The following is a 19,705-nucleotide window of genomic DNA, read 5'->3' as shown; positions in this document are numbered from 1 at the left end:
CTATGCCTCGGCTAATGAAGGTAAGTATCCCATATGCCTTCCTAACCACCTTATCTACCTGTGCTGCTGCCTTCAGTGATCTATGGACAAGTATACCAAGGTCCCTCTGACCCTCTGTACTTCCTAGGGTCCTCCCATCCATTGTATATTCCCTTGCCTTGTTAGTCCTCCCAAAATGCATTACCTCACACTTCTCAGGATTAAATTCCATTTGCCACTGCTCCGCCCATCTTACCAGCCCATCTATATCGTCCTGTAATCTAAGGCTTTTCTCCTCACTATTTACGACACCACCACTTTTCGTGTCATCTGCGAACTTACTGATCATACCTCCTATATTCCCGTCTAAATCATTAATGTACACTACAAACAGTAAGGGTCCCAGCACCGATCCCTGCGGTACCCCACTGGTCACAGGCCTCCAGTCGCAAAAACAACCCTCGACCATCACCCTCTGCCTCCTGCCACTAAGCCAATTTTGGATCCAATTTGCTAAATTGCCCTGAATCCCATGGGCTCTTACCTTCTTAACCAATCTCACATGCGGGACCTTATCAAAAGCCTTACTGAAGTCCATGTTGACTACATCAACTGTTTTACCCTCATCTACACCTCTAGTCACCTCCTTGAAAAATACAATCAAGTTAGTTAGACACGATCTCCCCCTGACAAAGCCATGCTGACAATCCCTGATTAATCCCTGCCTCTCCAAGTGGAGATTAATCCTGTCCCTCAGAATTTTTTCCAATAGTTTCCCAACCACTGAGGTTAGACTCACCTGGTTTATCCCTGCTACCTTTCTTGAATACTGGTACCACATTCACTGTCCTCCAATCCTCTGGTACCTCTCCTGTGGCCAGAGAGGATCTGAAAATTTGTGTCAGAGCCCCTGCTATCTCCTCCCTTGCCTCACATAACAGCCTGGGATACATCTCATCTGGGCCTGGGGATTTATCCACTTTTAAGCCTGCTAAAACAGCTAATACTTCCTCCCTTTCAATGTTCTGTTTATCCAGCTTCCCCTTAAATACATCGACCACTACCTGGGGAAAGGAGTTTCTCTTGAATTCCCCATCGGATTTATTAGTGACTGTCTTATATTGATGGCCCCCTAGTTCTGGTCTCCCCCACAAGTGGAAGAGTCCTCCCATCCTTGTTTCCGGCATGGACTCAATGTGTCAAATTGCCTCCTTCTGTGCTGTTATGACTCGATGCCTACCATATCGAAACTTTAATGCTCTCTAAACAGGTCACCCCTCAGTCTCTTCTGCCAGTTCATCCTTGCATGATGGGTATAACCTTTCCTGTACATTTATTTTGCAGCTTCTCCATTGTTATCTCGGTCCTTTTTTGTCATACGAAGACCAGAACTGTGCACAGTACTCTGTGTGGTCTAACCAATGTTCTATATGAGAAAATGGGCTCATTCGACAACTAGATTGAAAAATAATTCTCAGGATGTGGGCACACTGGCTAGGCCAGCATTTACTGCCCACCCATAATTGCCCTTGAGAAGGTGGTGGTGAGCTGCCTTCTTGAACCGCTGCAGTCCATGTGGGGTAGGTACGCCCAAAGTGCTGTTAGGGAGGGAGTTCCAGGATTTTGACCCAGCGACAGTGAAGGAACGGCCGATATAGTTCCAAGTCAGGATGGTGTGTGGCTTGGAGGGGAACTTGCAGGTGGTGGTGTTCCCATGCGTCTGCTGCCCTCGTCCTTTTAGGCGGTAGAGATTGCGGGTTTGGAAGGTGCTGTCGAAGGAGCCTCGGTGAGTTGCTGCAGTGAATCTTGTAGATGGTACACACTGCTGCCAGTGTGCGTCAGTGGTGGAGGGAGTGAATGTTGCATATGATTTACTGGAAACTCGTCAAAAACATCTCCTAATGGATTACAGGGAACAATCGCAAAAGCCGGAATTCCGAAAGCGGATGGTGGAAACGGAAATAAAAACAGAAAAAGCTGGAAATCCTCAGCAGGTCAAAGGGCGTTTGTGGGGAGAGACCTTTCATAGAACAGGGAAAAGTTCAAAATTGAACATGTTCTGCACAAGCACAAAGGCAGGAGAAGGGGAAGAACAAAAGGGAAGGTCTGTGACAGAGCGGAGGGCAGGAGAGATTAAACGACAAAAGGGGTGAATGGTGTAAGGCCAAAATGGATGGCTATGGGACAAGTAGAAAAACAAACGAAGGGTCTGGAGGGGTTGTGAATGACAACAATACAACCAGTCACCAGTCAGTGGCAGATGAAGTTCCATGCGGAGAAATGTGAAGTGATACATTTTGGTAGGAAGAACATGGAGAGACAATATAGAATAAAGGGTACAATTCTAGAGGGGCTGCAGGAGCAGAGGGACCTGGGTGTATATGTGCATAAGTCATTAAAGGTAGGACAGGTTGAGAGAGTGGTTAATACAGCATACAGTATCCTGGGCTTCATTAATAAGGGCATAGAGTACAAGAGCAAGGAAGTTATGTTGAACTTGTATAAGACGCTAGTTCGGCCTCAGCTGGAGTATTGCGTCCAGTTCAGGGCGCCGCACTTTAGGGTTGCGAAGGCGTTCGAGAGGGTGCAGAAAAGATTCATGAGAATGGTTCCAGGGATTAGGAACTACAGTTATGAAGATAGATGGGAGAAGCTGGGACTGTTTTCCTTGGAGAAGAGAAGGCTGAGAGGTGATTTGATAGAGGCATTCAAAATCATGAGGGGTCAGGGCAGAGAGGATAGGGAGAAACTGTTCCCACTGGTGAAAGGATCGAGCACGAGAGGGCACAGATTTAAAGTATTTGGTAAAAGAAGCAAAAGTGACATGAGGAAAAACTTTTTCACGCAGCGAGTGGTTAAGGTCTGGAATGCGCTGCCTGAGAGTGCGGTGGAGGCAGGTTCAATTGAAGCATTCAAAAGGGAATTAGACAGTTATATGAAAAGGCAGAATGTGCAGGGTTAGGGGGAAAAGGCAGGGGGAGTGGCACTAGGTGAAGTGCTCCTTTGGAGAGCTGGTGCCGACACGATGGGCTGAAAGATTTGTTTTAATCCCCCAGCTTGCTCCCACTCCGACGTCGGCCTCCCGCAGGGTTGCAAGGAAGCTCGACGAACAGCACCTCCTCTTTCGACTGGGCACTTTACAGCCTTCGGACGGGAGCCGTTCATGATCCAGCCATTCACACCTCCTCCAGGGACATCTTTCCACTTCTTCACTTGTCCCGTTACCACTCCCTTTGGCTTTACACCCTCAACTCCTTTTAGTCTTTTAATCTCTCCTGCCATCCAACCTTTCCCTTTTACTCTTTCGCCCATTTTAACCTGTCAGATCACTAACTTCTCCCAGTTCCGCCACCTTCCTGCACAGAGGCTGCCAGACCTGCAGTGCATTTGCAGCATTTTCTGTTTTTATTTCAGATCCCCAGCATCTGCAGCATTTTGGCTTGCTTTTCTTTTGCTGACGCATGACGAAATCCCCCGAGGTTTGCGTCTGACGTCACACGCAAACACCGCACCCTCCACGCGCAGGCGCGCTGAGGATTGTTGTCGACATGCGCAGTTCGCCTGCCCCGTCCCTTTATCCACCCCCCACCTCCCCGCGCACCGGCCGGCCGCCCGCCTGCCATGGCTCGTAGCGCTGAGGTGCAGTTGCCACCGCTCCGCACGCTCGATGACTTCGTCCGCTGCTCGGCCCGCTTCAGCCTGCCGGACCTGAAGGACCCGCTGAGGTGGAACAACCGGGTGATCAACAACCTGCTCTACTACCAGACCAATTACCTGGCAACGGGCGCCGCTCTGCTCCTGCTGGTCGGGTGAGTGCCCCGCCCCCGCTCGCCCGCCCCGCCCCCCCATTGGCCGTCAGCGCTGTCAATCACGGCGCAGCTGTGGCTCGGTTGGCGGGGCGCCGCGTCAATCACCGAGCGCCAACGGCAGCCGCGAGCAACCCCGCCCCCACTCGCCGTCCATTGGCTCGCGGTGCTGCCGGTCAGTCGGCCTTGGCAAGGTGATTGGCCGGCAGCGATGTCTGTCAAGCGGGCCCAGGGGAGAGGCGGGCCACGCTGTGGGGGCTCCAATGGAATTGAGGGCGCCCTCTGGCTCCTCCTGAGCCGCCAATTGGCCGGACGCACTGTCACTCAGCCGCTGCCAACGTGACAGTCACGTGGCCGTACCGCTTTGCATTAAAGGGATGGGCTGAGTGGGGGAGGGTTGTTCGCCGACACTTATTTCTCTTGGCCTGATGAAATGTACCCCAGGCTGCTGACAGGAGCCAGGGAGAAAATAGTGGAGGGTCTGTCCAGTCATTTTCCAGCCCTCAGTGGATACAGATGTGGTGCTGGAGGATTGGAGGACTGCTAACCTTGTAACTTTGTAAAGGGATAGACCGAATAATTAGAAGCCCGCCAGATTACCCCTTGGATCCCCTTTAAACCTCCTCCCTCTCACCTTAAATCTATGCCCTCTAGTTTTAGTCACCCCTACCATGGGAAACAGACTCTGGCTATCTACCCTATCTATGCCTCTCATAATTTTATATACCTCTATCATGTCCCCTCTCAGCCTCCTTCGCTCCAGGGAAAACAGACCCAGCCTACCCAATGTCTCTTTATAACTGAAGCCCTCCAAACCAGGCAACATCCTTGTGAATCTTTTCTGGACCCTCTCTAGCTTAATCGCATCTTTCCTGCAGTGCGGCAACCAGAACTGCACACAGTACTCCAAATGCGGCCTAACCAACGTTATGTACAACTGTAACATGACGTCCCAACTCTTGTACTCAGTGCCTCGGCCGATGAAGGCAAGCATGCCATACGCCTTCTTCACCACCCTGTCCACCTGTGTTGCCACTTTCAGGGAACTATGTACTTGTGCCCCAAGGTCTCTCTGCTCAACAACACTCCCCATGGCCCTGCCATTCACTGTATATGTCCTGCCCTGGTTTAACTTCCCAAAATGCATCACTTCGCACTTGTCTGCATTAAATTCCATTTGCCAATCCCTTGTCCACTTTCCCAGTTGATCTATATCCTGTTGTAACCTTAGACAACATTCTTCACTGTCCACTATACCACCAATTTTGGTGTCGTCTGCAGACTTACTAATCATGCCCCCGACATTCACATCCAAGTCATTAATATATATGACAAACAACAGAGGGCCCAGCACCGATCCCTGACCACTAGCCACCGGCCTCCAATCTGAAAAACAACCCTCCACTACCACCCTCTGCCTCCTCACCCTGGATCCCATGTGTTCGAACCTTCCGGACCAGCCTATCATGCGGGACCTTGTCAAAGGCCTTGCTAAAGTCCATGTAGACAACGTTCATCGCCCTGCCCTCGTCAATCCTCTTGGTCACCTCCTAAAAAAACTCAATCAAATTCGTGAGACATGATTTCCCACACACAAAGCCATGCTGACTATCCCTAATCAGACCATGCCTTTCCAAATGCATATAAATCCTGTCCCTCAGAATCCCTTCCAATAACTTTCCCACCACTGATGTAAGGCTCACCGGCCTGTAGCTCCCTGGCTTATCCCTGCTGCCCTTCTTAAATAAAGGCACAACATTAGCTATCCTCCAGTCTTCCGGTACCTCATCCGAAACGATGATACAAAAATCTCTGCCAGGGCCCCGGCAATCTCCTCCCTTGCTTCCCATAGCATCCCAGGATACACCTGGTCAGGTCCTGGGGATTTATCCACCTTAATGCGCTTCAAAACCTCCAACAAACTCCTCCTTTGTAATGTTGATATGCTCCAGGATATCGCTGTTCCCTCCCTTGAACGCACTAGAGAAGTATTCATTTCAGACCTCGCCCATTTCCCGTGGATGTGGTCTACCTGGATTTTGAGCAAAGCTTTTGACAAGGTCCCATGTGGTAGGTTGGTTTAAAAAAATAAAAGCCCATGGGATCCATGGAGATGCAGCAAGGTGGATACAAAATTGGCTCAGTGACAGGAAACGAAGGGTAATTGCTGACAGGTGACACAGACACAATGGACCATAAACTTTCTCTGATTCTATTTGCTGTCTAATGGTCTTTCTGGAGCACTTGAAGTGATATTTGCAGGGCTGTGGAGGAAAGAGGAGTGGTACTAATTGGATAAGTCTTACAAAGAGCTGGCACAGCATGATGGACTGAATGGTCTCCTCCTGTCCTTTGCTGCACAAAGACCCCCATTTTCTTGTTTGCCAGTTCCAGCCGTGGCTCAACGGTCTCACTCCCACCTCGGAGTCAGAAGGTTGTGGGTTCGAGCCCCGACTTCAGAGACACGAGCCCCATAATCCAGGCCCTGACACTCCCCAGGTGCCAATGCTGAGGGAGGGTCAGTACCGAGGGAGCGCCGCACTGTCGGAGGTGCTGTCATCTGGATGAGACGTTAAAGCAAGGCCCCCACCCGCCCTCTCGGTTGGATGTGAGAGATCCCACCGCCACTATTGGAAGAAGAGTAGCAGGGACAGTTGCCCCAGCGTCATGGGCCCGATATTTATCCTTTAACCGGCATCTCACAAAAAAAAAAAATATTTATCCCACTCCCGTTTGTGGGAGCTTGCTGTGCACAAATCGACAGCCACGCTTCCGACTTTACAACAGTGACTGTGAAAAGTACTGAGTTGACTGCGAAGTATTTTGGGACGTCGTGTGGGATGTATCACAGAATCGTACAACACGGAAGGACGTCCTGCAGCCGCCTCTGTTGGCTCTGTGAAAACTATCCAGTTTGCCCTCTGCCCCTTCCCCTACAGCCCTACAAATGTTTCCGTTTCAACTATTTATCGAATTCTATCTGAATCTGCTTCTGCCCCCCCTCCCTCCCTCCCTTCAGCGCATTCCAGATCACAACAACTCGCTGTGTAAAAAAAAATACATTTTCCTCACATCACCTCTGACCTTTGCCAATTGTCTTAAATCTGTGTTCTCTAGTGATCAAGCCTCCGTGCCACTGGAAACCATTTCTCCTTATTTACTCTCATCAAAACCCCTTCATGATTTTCAACGCCTGGATTGAATCTCCCCCTTAACCTCTGCTCTATGGAGAACAATCCCAGCTTCTCCAGTCTGTCCTTATAACTGATGTCCCTCATCCTTGGTGCAGCTCTCGTAAATCTCGCCAACAGCCTCATGCTTCCTAAAGTGTGTTGCGCAGAATTGGACACAGTACTCCAGTTGAGGCCGAACTGGTAATTTATAAACGTTTTGATTTATAATCTGGAAGTTTTTCCACACAGGGAGTGATCTCTAGACAGGGCACAGACTCTTGGATAGAGTGGGGAATGGAAAGCCAGAGTAATTTAGGAATCGAATTGGTGGGGTGGGGGATATAGGCTCATTGGACAATATAATTATCCTGCGATCCTGTGTAGAACACGGAGCAGATGTATTTACCATGCTGAACAGAAGTGGAGGTACTTGGGCAAGCTTGTACCTCCTGGGTCTCAAATGACTCAAAGTGTCTCACAGGCCCAGTGCTTGTGGGGCTGGATCTGCGCAGTGACAGCCCTGAGTGGATGGGTGATTCCACAACCTGCCTGCCGCCCATTGGCACGACTTATTATCTTGTCGGAGGGCGTGGGATCTGCGATGCCAGCGAGAGCGTAGGCGTGTAAACATTGCCCACCCCGTCTAAAATCTCACCCGCTGTTGCTGATAGGAGGCCGTAGATCTCGCGTCTCCTGGCCGCGCACTTTAGTTTTGGTCCTGCTTTTATGTTCAGCATTGTGCCTTGCTATGTCAACTCCCTCCCCCACAATTTCGCACCCCCACCCCGTGCCCCCAATTAGTTTTCCATATGTAAACAGTCACAGTGTAGCTGTTGGTCGCAGTCAGCGGGTGGCGATGTGGAGCAAGTTATGGAGATCTCCCTCTCACTGCACCATGTTTGCCAAGCAATGAGAAAGATTGAGGGCTTCATGGAGGGTGTGGGATGGTGTTGGGTGAGGGTGGAGATCCATCTGACGTTCACAGAGGATGGGGCGATGGGCGGGCACTGATGACTGCCTCCTCTCCTGTTACAGGTACATCGAGCCACTGAAGACTCTGCTGGGAGGGGCGGTGGTTACCCTGCTCTTCCTGGGTTTCGTGTGGTCGGCAGAGAACAAGGCAGTGATCCGGAGGCTGCGCAGGAACCACCCAACCCCTTGTCTCCTGGCTATCCTGGTGGCCAGCTACTGCTTGCTCTCTCTCATTGGGGGTGTCGCTGTCTTCCTATTTGGAATCACCTTCCCCATGCTGCGTAAGTGGGCACTCCACACTCGTTCCAAATCAGAATGTCTTACTGGCATCTTTCCCCGAACCTCCACTCGGTCTCTCCGAGTAGCTTGCTGTTTGTAGCCGCTGTGTCTCTGTCTCTGTCTCTCTCTCCCGTTACCTCACCCTCTCTACTGCTTGCACTCCCCCTCCTCCCTCGCCCACTCCCCATCTTATACCCTTGTCCCACTCTCTTTTTCCCCCCTTTCCCCCCCGCCCCAGCCCCATTTGCCTTTGGTCAGTTCCTCGCATAATGATACTTTGAGTCACTCCCTGAAACACCCATTAACTGTCCCTTGGGCAGTCCTGGGAGTCATTGCCCTGTTATCACTGTTTCAATTCTGACTTCTGCTGTAATAGCCAGACCTGTTAAAGATGCTTTCATCCTCATTCTGCCCGTCTGTAACCCTTCCGCTGTACAGGTGCCGGCGCCCAGCATCTGGACCATTTCAAAACCTGGCGAGCATTGAATGGTAACGGCAGAGAAGGAGGCCATTCGGCCCATCGTGTCCCTGCCAGCCCTCTGCAAGAGCAGCTCACCTAGTCTCATTCCCTTGCCTTTTCCCCGTAGCCCTGCAATTTTTTTTCTCTTCAGGTTGAGTCCCCTATTCTTTGTCACTGCGGATTGTCCCATTTGTTCCAAGAAAGCTGAAGGAAATGACCGTTGCCCCCAAGAATATCCGACAGGTATCCAGCTCACGCAATACTTTCCTGCTGAGTTTACTTCTTGTAGGAAGTGACAACACCAAGGCCATACCTTGATTTCTCCTTGGTCAGGACGTAACCCGTGTCCACGTATCCACTTCATTCCTCCACTGGTCCTATGGTTCAGATCCCGACAATTTACACTGGCTTTCTGCCATTTTCCACAATGGCCACGAGGATTGTAGTTTTCAGTCTGAAATTCTATTCTTAGTTTTCAACCTTCACCTTTAGGCAACCGTTCTCCCTTACCATGTTACATTGCAGAATGCCAGTTGGCGAAGGATAGAACTGGAGCCAATTTTTATACACTTTTATAAGCATTTATTTACACAGGAACAGATTACAAGCAAGCACCTCCTAGCCCAACTACCACAGTTACAGTCTGTGTAATTATAGGGATACAAATAAAGCCCCAGTTAATGCTCACCACCATACAATTAACACCTCTCTCTCCCCCTCCCGGTCTCCCTCTCCCTGTTCCTCTCCTCCCCATTGTTCTCTCTCTTGCCCCTTGTTTCCCTTTCTCTCTGTCTCCTCCCTATTCCTCTGTCTCCTGCCCATTCCTCTCTTCCCTGTTCCTCTCTGTCTCCTCAGCGTTGCACACTCTCCTCCCCGTTGCTCTCTTTCTCTTCTCTCCATTCCTCTCTCTCTCCTCTTCCTTCCACTCTCTCCTCTCCATTGCTTCTCTCTCCTCCCTATTCCTCTCTCTATCTCCTGCCCATTCCTCTCTTCCCTGGTCCTCTCTCTCTCTTCCCTGTTCCTCTCTGTCTCCTCACCGTTGCACACTCTCCTCCCTGTTGCTCTCTTTCTCTCCTCTTCATTCCTCTCTCTCTCCTCTCCATTGCTTCTCTCTCCTCCCTGTTCCCCTCTCTCTCTCCTCGTTGCTTTATCTCTCCACCCCATTCCCCTCTCCCTTCCCCATTCCCCTCTCCCTTCCCCATTCCCCTCTCCCTTCTGCCCATTCCCCTCTCCTCCCTCTTCCTCTCCGTCCACGCTCCTCTCCCTTCCCACTGTCCTTCACTCTCTCCGCCCGTCCATCTCTTTTCATCCTGTCCCTCTCTCTCTTTCCCCATCTTTCTCTCCTCCCATCTGTTTCTCCCTCATCCCCCTCTCCCTATTGCGCTCTGTCACTTGTCTCTCCAGCTCCCTCCCTCCCTCCCCCACTGCTGCCCATTTCGCCTTTCTCCCTTGCTCTGCAACCTTTTCCTTCCCACTTTTCCTTAGTCTCCTTCTCCATCTGCTGTGTATGTGTCTCTGTACATCTGCCCCACCTAGGTCCAGACTCTCCCAACCTCACTTCCATTTCTTTCCTCTAACAGTGATTATAATCCACGCTTCTCTGCGCCTGCGTAACCTCAAGAACAAAATTGAGAACAAGATTGAGAGCATCGGGCTGAAGAGGACACCCATGGGAATTCTGTTGGAAGCCCTGGGACAGGAGCAAGAGGCTGGATCCTAAAAGGACGGAGAGTGAGGAAAGGTTTCCAGGAGTGAAAGAGGAAGAAAGCCCGGTGTCCTTGTATTGCTGTGTCATGAACACACTGCCACTGATCCAGTCTCCTGCACATCCCCCGAACCCCACACTCCCCCTTGCTTTCACATACGCTCTTGGTCCAAAGAAGAAAGGGTAGACATGGATTAACTGGCCCAAGTCTAAAAGCTCCAATGTCTGTGTTTGTGTCTGTCTGTCCCTGTAGTCAGGAGGCTGCAGTCTTAATTCTGAGATTTGCTCAGATGGCTGAAAAATCTCCCCATGGTTGCCCTCAGTGTCGAGGGAACTTTACTCTGTATCTAACCCCCGTGCTGTACCTGTCCTGGGGAGTGTTTGATGGGGGACAGTGTCGAGGGAGCTTTACTCTGTATCTAACCCCCGTGCTGTACCTGTCCTGGGGAGTGTTTGATGGGGGACAGTGTCGAGGGAGCTTTACTCTGTATCTAACCCCCGTGCTGTACCTGTCCTGGGGAGTGTTTGATGGGGGACAGTGTCGAGGGAGCTTTACTCTGTATCTAACCCCCGTGCTGTACCTGTCCTGGGAGTGTTTGATGGGGGCAGTGTAGAGGGAACTTTACTCTGTATCTAACCCCCATGCTGTAGAGAAGGCAGTTAACTATGAGGAATTAAATCCCATTCCTCCATTGTTCCCAAAAAGTAGACGTCTTATTAGAAACCCAGAGTGTTTCTTGTATCTGTTGAATGATTGAGACGCCTGTTGGTTGACCAATTAATATTTAAGGTGTTTTATTTCTGTTAAATCAGGAAGTGTGAACGGTTTTCAGTTATCGATAATGTGTCTGTCAGCCTGATACCTGCTAGTGCTTGTCTGTCGCTGTGTATAAGTATCTGTGATATCATAGGCATTATATTAAACATTCCCCTCTATTGTACAATTCAGTAAATGATTTTTTGTATTCTGACACAATCTTCTGAGAATATTATTTGCGATATTAATACCTCAAATAATTAAACCATGCACTCATTGCACATCTCCCAGACTGTTGCTCTCATATTACACTCTCCCATTCGCAGATTTGTCTCTTACTAAAGTTCCCCCAATTGATCTGATCTAACTGAACCTCTGGAACAGGCCAAAACTCTGATGGAGGAACAGGCTGAATCTCCAAGTGGGGAGCAGGTCAAGCTTCTCTGGGTGAGTGGGTGGTCTTCAGGGAGAATGAAGAGGCAGATCGACTGAGGGTGCAGGATGACCAGGCTGCCTAGTCTCTCTTGTCTGTACCACAGGGCTGGGGCTGGTGACTTGGGGGTGAGGAGGATAGGGAGAGGTGGAGACTGACATCCTGTGTATCATGTACACAGAGAGGGAGATGACATAACTTTTACCATAGTAAAACATCCCAGTTGATCACAAGCTAGCGCAAAAGAGGTATGTTTTAGGGAGCGTCTTAAAAGGAGAGGGAGGTGGAGAGGTTTAGGGAGGGAATTCAAGAGCTTAGGGTGTGGCGGCCAACGGCGGAGCAGTGGAACCCCGGGATGTACACGAGGCCAGAATTGGGAGGAGTGCAGAGATCTCGGAGGGCTGGAGGAGGTTACAGAGGTAGGGAGGGAGGGGTGAGGCTGGAGAGGGATTTTAAAATGAGGATGAGAATTTGAAAATCTGAGACGTTGCCGGACTGGGAGCCAGCATGGGTTTGTGAGCACAGGGGCAAAGGGTGAACGGAATTTGGTGCGCGTTCGGATATGGACAGCAGAGTTTTTGATGAGCTCAAGTTTAAGGAGGATGGAATATTGGGATGCCAGCCAGGAAAACATTGGAATAGTCATATTTGGGGGTTACTAAGGCATGGATGAGGATGCAACAGCAGATGAGCTGAGGCAGGGGTGGATTCAAGCCCAGAAGCATAGTACAGTACAGGAGGGTACGGTATCTTAGCGGTTATGTTACTGGGCTAACAACCCAGAGTCATGAGTTCAAATCCCACTACAATAGCTGGGGAATTTAAATTCAGTTAACTAAATAAAAAAATCTGGAATGAAAAGCTTGTATCAGGAATGTTGAACATAAAACGACCAGATTATTGTATTGGGGAAATAAGAAAGAAATCTGGTTCACTGACATCCTTGAGGTAAGAAACCCTTCACTCGGTCTGGCTGATACGTACTCGAGTTCCAATCTACAGGGATGTGGTTGACTCTTAACTACCCTCTTAAAATGCTCCGGCAAGCCACTCGGTTGTGTCAAACTGAAAAGAAACAATACTAAAACCAAATGGGCTGCCCTGATTTGAAACTGGCACCAGAAATGACAAAGGCACACCCAGCCCCCCTCGACCCTGCAAAGTTATCCTGCAGCGAGACCTGGGTGTTCTCGTATACCAGTCGCTGAAGGTAAGCATGCAGGTGCAACAGGCGGTAAAAAGGGCAAATGGTATGTTGGCCTTCATAGCGAGAGGATTCGAGTACAGGAGCAGGGATGTCTTGCCGCAATTATACAGGGCCTTGGTGAGGCCACACCTGGAATATTGTGTGTAGTTTTGGTCTCCTTATCTGAGGAAGGATGTTCTTGCAATAGAGGGAGTGCAGAGAAGGTTCACCAGACTGATTCCTGGAATGGTGGGACTGACGTATGAGGAGAGATTGAGTCGATTAGGATTATATTCGCTGGAGTTCAGAAGTGAGGGGGGAATCTCGTAGAAAGCTATAAAATTCTAACAGGACTTGACAGGGTAGATGCAGGAAGGATGTTCCCGATGGTGGGGGAGTCCAGAACCAGGGGTCATAGTCTAAAGATACGGGGTAAACCTTTCAGGACTGAGATGAGGAGAAATTGTGGAATTGGCTACCACAGAAAGCAGTTGAGGCCAAAACATTATATGTTTTCAAGAAGGAGTTAGATATAGCTCTTGGGTCTAAAGGGATCAAAGGGTATGGGGTGAAAGCCGGAACAGGCTACTGTGTTGGATGATCAGCCATGATCATAATGAATGGCGGAGCAGGCTCGAAGGGCCGAATGGTCTACTCCTCCTATTTTCTATGTAACATCTGCCTGGGGACTTGTGCCACAATTTGGAGAACTGTCCCACAGATTGAAGCAACAGCCTGACATAGACATATACAAAATTGTTCCTTTTATCCACTGTCATACACTCCTCCCATCATCATCTGGCAGGACAGACCCACCTGAGGTCTCATGGCATCAGGTCAAACATGGGCGTCCCATGTTCAATCCTCCATATACGTGCTCATTACCACCTACTACCCTTCTTCAACTGATGAATCAGTACTCCCCCATGTTGAACATCACTTGGAAGAAGCACTGAGGGTAGGAGGGCACAGAATATACTCTGGGTGGGAGGGGGGGGGACCAATATCCATCAGCAAGAGTGACTCGTGGCACCACTACTTACCAAGTTGGCTGAGTCCTCAAGGACATATCTGCCAGACTGGCAGATGGTGAGAACAGCAACACGAAGGGCGAGAAAAATACTTGACCTTGTTCTCACCAATTACCTGTTGCGGATGATCAAGCCGCGCACGGTCTGCACCCGAGCAGGACTGGGACAAATATCCTTGCAGGAAGGTTTGCTAGTGCTCTTGGGGATGGTTTAAACTAGTTTGGCAGGGGGACGGGAACCCCAAGGGCAGTTTCATATAGGACAATTTCAGGGCAGGGAACAGGAGGCAGAAAATTAGCGAGTGACTCCGAAAGACAGAAGAAGCAAAGAGTGTGCAGCGCAGGAGTTTGGCCGTGTTAAAGGGTATTTATTGAAATGTAAGGAGTATAGTAAATAAAGCTGATGAGTTGAGGGTACAGATTGACACGTGGCATCACAATATTGTTGCTGTAACAGAAACTTGGCTTAAGGAGGGGCAAGAATGGCAGCTCAGCATCGCTGGATATAGAGTTTTCAGGTGGGATAGAGAGGGGGATTAAAAAAAAGAGGGGGTGAAGCATTATTGGTGAAGGAATCACTAACAGCTTTGAGGAGGGATGATATGCTGAATGAATCATCAAATGAGGCTATTTGGGTGGAGCTCAGAAATAAAAAAGGGGCAGCCACATTACTAGGAGTGCACAAGAGACCCCCAAACAGTGAGAGGGAAGTAGAAGAACAAATATGTAGGCAAATTTCTGAGTGCAAAAACTACAGGGCAATAATAGTTAGGGATTTCAACTACCCCAATATCAACTGGGATACAAACAGTGTGAAGGGCAGAGGGGACGAAATTCTTGAACTGCGTTCAAGAGAACTTTTTTAGTCAGCACTTAACAAGCCCAACGAGAGGGGGCGCAATTCTAGATTTAGACTTCAGTAATGAAGCTGGGCAAGTGGAGGAAGTAACAGTGGGTGACCATTTTGGAAATAGTGACCATAATAGATAGTTTTAGCATAATCATAGAAAAGGACAAAGATAAAATAGGAGCAAAGGTTCTAAATTGGGGGACGGCAAATTTTACAAAACTGAGAGGTGACCTGGTGAAAGTCGATGGATACAGCTACTTGAATGAAAATCAGTGGGAGGCATTCAAAAGTGGGTTAGTACAGGCACAGTGTAGGAATGTCCCCACAAAGATAAAAGGGTGGTACTGCCAAATCTAGAACCCCCTGGTTATCTAGAAGCTTACAGGGTAAGTTAAAGCTGAAAAAGAAAGCTTATGATGATCACAAATATCTTAATACTTCAGAAAGCCTAGAGGGGTATAGAAAATGCAGGGGTGAAGTAAAAAAGGGAATTAGAAAAGCAAAGAGAGGACATGAAAAATTATTGGCAGGTAAAATCAAGGAAAACCCAAAGATGTTTTATCAGTACATTAAGAGCAAGAGGATAACTAAAGAAAAGGTAGGGCCTATCAGAGATGTACAGAGGAACTGATGCGTGGATGCAGAAGATGTGGGCAGGGTTCCTAATGAGCTTTTTTTGTCTTGGTCTTCACAAAGGAGAGGGTTGATGTAGACATTATAATTAAAGAGGAGGAGTGTGAAATATTAGATACAATAAGCATAATGAGAGAGGAAGTATAGAGGGTCTGACATTCTTGAAAGTGGATAAATCGCCAGGACTGGATGGATTGCATCCCAGGTTGTTAAAGGAAAAGAGGGAGGAAATAGCGGATGCACTGAGGATTATCTTCAAATCCTCACTAGGTACAGCCGAGGTACCAGAGGATTGGAGGTCTGCAAACATTGTACCATTGTTTAAAAAGGGTACGAGGGATAGGCCAAATAATTATAGGCCAGTCAGTCTGACCTCGGTGGTGGGTGAATTGTTAGAATCTATTCCGAGGGACAGGATAAACTGCCACTTAGAAAGGCACGGATTAATCAGGGATAGTCAGCATGGATTTGTTAGGGGAAGGTCATGTCTTACTAACTTAATTGCGTTTTTTGAGGAAGTAAAAAGGATTAGAACATTAGAACATTACAGCGCAGTACAGGCCCTTCGGCCCTCGATGTTGCGCCGACCTGTGAAACCATCTGACCTACACTATTCCATTTTCATCCATATGTCTATCCAATGACCACTTAAATGCCCTTAAAGTTGGCGAGTCTACTACTGTTGCAGGCAGGGCGTTCCACGCCCCTACTACTCTCTGAGTAAAGAAACTACCTCTGACATCTGTCCTATATCTATCACCCCTCAACTTGAAGCTATGTCCCCTCGTGTTTGCCATCACCATCCGAGGAAAAAGACTCTCACTATCCCCCCTATCCAACCCTCTGATTATCTTATATGTCTCTATTAAGTCACCTCTCCTCCTCCTTCTCTCCAACGAAAACAACCTCAAGTCCCTCAGCCTTTCCTCGTAAGACCTTCCCTCCATACCAGGCAACATCCTAGTAAATCTCCTCTGCACCCTTTCCATAGCTTCCACATCCTTCCTATAATGCGGTGACCAGAACTGCACGCAATACTCCAGGTGCGGTCTCACCAGAGTTTTGTACAGCTGCAGCATGACCTCGTGGCTCCGAAACTCGATCCCCCTACTAATAAAAGCTAACACACCATATGCCTTCTTAACAGCCCTATTAACCTGGGTAGCAACCTTCAGGGATTTATGCACCTGGACACCAAGATCTCTCTGTTCATCTACACTACCAAGAATCTTCCTATTAGCCCAGTACTCTGCATTCATGTTACTCCTTCCAAAGTGAATCACCTCGCACTTTTCCGCATTAAACTCCATTTGCCATCTCTCAGCCCAGCTCTGCAGCCTATCTATGTCCCTCTGTACCCTACAACATCCTTCGGCACTATCCACAACTCCACCGACCTTAATGTCATCCGCAAATTTACTAACCCACCCTTCTACACCCTCTTCCAGGTCATTATAAAAATGACAAACAGCAGTGGCCCCAAAACAGATCCTTGCGGTACACCACTAGTAACTAAACTCCAGGATGAACATTTGCCATCAACCACCACCCTCTGTCTTCTTTCAGCTAGCCAATTTCTGATCCAAAGCTCTAAATCACCTTCAACCCCATACTTCTGTATTTTCTGCAATAGCCTACCATGGGGAACCTTATCAAACGCCTTACTTAAATCCATATACACCACATCCACTGCTTTACCCTCATCCACCTGTTTGGTCACCTTCTCGAAAAACTCAATAAGGTTTGTGAGGCACGACCTACCCGTCACAAAACCGTGCTGACTATCGCTAATGAACTTATTCTTTTCAAGATGATTATAAATCCTGTCTCTTATAACCTTTTCCAACATTTTACCCACAACCGAAGTAAGGCTCACAGGTCTATAATTACCAGGGCTCTCTACTCCCCTTCTTGAACAAGGGGACAACATTTGCTATTGATGAGGGTTGTGCAGTGGATGTGGTCTGTGTGGATTTAGTAAGGTATTTGACAAGGTCCTGCATGGCAGACAGATCAGTAAAATGAAAGCCCATGGGATACAGGGGAATGTGGCAGGTTGGATCCAGAATTGGCTCAGGGACAGGAAACAAAGGGTAGTAGTCCACTAATGTTTTTGCGAATGGAAAGCGGTTTCCACTGGCGTTCCACAGGGCTCAGTGTTGGGTCCCTTGCTGTTTGTAGTATATATTAATGATTTGGACTTAAATGTGGGAGGCATGATTGGGAAATTTGCTGATGACACAAAAATTGGCCGTGTAGTTAAGAGTGAAGAGGACAGCCGTAGACTCCAGAATGATACCAATGGTTTGGTTGAGTGGGTGGAAAAGTGGCAAATGGAATTCAGTCCGAAGAAGTGTGAGGTAATGCATTTGGGGAGGGCAAATAAAACGAGGGAATACACAATAAATGGAAGGACATTGAGAGGGGTAGAAGAAGTGAGAGAACTTGGAGTGCATGTCCACAGCTCCCTGAAGGTGGCAGGAGAGGTAGATAGAGTGGTGAAGAAGGCATTTGGAATGCTTTCCTTCACTGGCCGAAGTATAGAATACGAAAGCAGAGATGTGATGCTGGAACTGTATAAAACGCAGGTTGGGCCACAGCTGGAGTATTGTGTACAGTTCTGGTCACCACATTACAGGAAGGACAAATTGGCTGTGGAGGGAGTACAGAGGAGATTTACAAGAATGTTGCCTGGGCTTGAAAGGTGCAGCTATGAGGAAAGACTGGATAGGCTAGGGTTGTTTTCCCTGGAACAGAGGAGGTTGAGGGGAGATTTAATTGAGGTGCACAAAATTATGAGGAGATAGAGTGGACAGAATGGACCTGTTCCCCTGGCCGGGAGGTCAGTTACCAGGGGGCACAGATTTAAGGTGATTGGGAGAAGGATTAGCGGGGACATGAGGAAAAACCTTTTCGCCCAGAGGGTGGTGGGTGTCTGGAATTCGCTGCCAGGAACAGTGGTGGAGGCAGAAACCTTCAATTCTTTTAAAAGGTACCTGGACATGAACCTGAAGTGCTGTAATATGCAAGGCTATGGACCAGGTGCATGAAGGTGGGATTAGATTGGGCGGCTAGTTTTTTTCGGCCGGCACGGACACGATGGGCTGAATGGTCTCCTACTGTGCTGTTATGGTTCTACGTATTTGTCCACGACAGTATTGGTAGGAGTGACCACTGCACAGTCCTTGTGGAGACAAAGGCCTGTCTCCCCATGGAAGATACCCTCCATCGTGTTGTGTAGCTCTACCACCGTTCTAAATGGGACAGATTCAGCACAGATCTAGCGGCTCAAAACTAGGCATCCATCACATGCTGTGGGCCATCAGCATTGTTTATTCCACTGCAATCTGTAATATCATGCCCCGGCATATCCCTCACTTTACCATTACCATCAAGCCAGGGGACTAAGCCTGGTTCAATGAGGAGTGTAGGATAGCATGCCAGGGGCAGCACCAGGCACACCTAAAAATGAGGTGCCGACCTGGTGAAGAGACAACACAGGACTAAATGCACGCTGAACAGCAGAAGCAGCATGCTAGCGACGGAGGTGAGCAATCCCACAAGCAACGGATCAGATCTAAGCTCTGCAGTCCTGCCACATCCAGTCGTGAATGGTGGTGGACAATTAAACAACTGACAGGAGGTGGCGGCTCCACAAATAACTTCATCCTCAACGATGGGGGAGCCCAGCACATCAGTGCAAAAGACAAGGCTGAAGCATTTGCAAACACCTTCTGCCAGAAGTGCCGAGTGGATGATCCATTTCGGCCTCCTCCTAAGGTCCCCAGCACCACCGATGCCAGTGGCTGTGGTTGCTGGAGGTCAATCATCTGAGCTCCAGGACATCACTGCAGGGTAGTGTCCTAGGCCCAACCATCTTCAGCTGCTTCATCAATGACCTTCCTTCTATCATAAGGACAGAAGTGGGGATGCTCGCTGATGATTGCACAATGTTCAGCACCATTCGCGACTCCTCAAATACTGAAGTAGTCCGTGTAGAAATGCAGCAAGACCTGGACAATATCCAGGCTTGGGCTGATAAGTGGCAAGTAACATTTGCGCCACACAAGTGCCAGGCAATGACCATCTCCAACAAAAGAGAATCTAACCATCTCCCCTTGACATTCAATGGCATTACCATCGCCGAATCCCCCACTATCAACATCTTAGGGGGCTACCATTGACAAGAAACTGAACTGGAGTAGCCATATAAATACTGTGGCTACAAGAGCAGGTTAGAGGCTAGGAATCCTGCGGCGAGTAACTCACCTCCTGACTCCCCAAAGCCTGTCCACCATCAACAAGGCACAAGTCAGGAGTGTGATGGAATATTCTCCACTTGCCTGGATGGGTGCAGCTCCAACAACACTCAAGAAGCTCGACACCATCAGGACAAAGCAGCCCGCTTGATTGGCACCCCATCTACAAACTCCCTTCACCAC

The 19,705-nt window shown here is 48.8% G+C and overlaps 1 protein-coding gene across 1 annotated transcript; it reads left to right on the top strand.

Annotated features, from left to right (window-relative positions):
• Positions 1-3,534: 3,534 nt before the first annotated feature.
• On the top strand, positions 3,535-11,350 carry LOC137366620 (PRA1 family protein 2-like). The gene is made up of 3 exons (XM_068028334.1): positions 3,535-3,788; positions 7,994-8,211; positions 10,250-11,350. The coding sequence occupies exons 1-3, from the start codon at positions 3,601-3,603 to the stop codon at positions 10,387-10,389; spliced, it is 546 nt and encodes a 181-aa protein (XP_067884435.1). The 5' UTR covers positions 3,535-3,600; the 3' UTR covers positions 10,390-11,350.
• The last annotated feature ends 8,355 nt before the right edge of the window (positions 11,351-19,705 follow it).

Source organism: Heterodontus francisci, unplaced genomic scaffold (assembly GCF_036365525.1).
Source record: "Heterodontus francisci isolate sHetFra1 unplaced genomic scaffold, sHetFra1.hap1 HAP1_SCAFFOLD_1503, whole genome shotgun sequence".
Taxonomy (NCBI): Eukaryota; Metazoa; Chordata; class Chondrichthyes; order Heterodontiformes; family Heterodontidae; genus Heterodontus; species Heterodontus francisci.
Note: the sequence above shows the minus strand (reverse complement) of the source record. Positions and strands in the feature narration are given on the sequence as shown.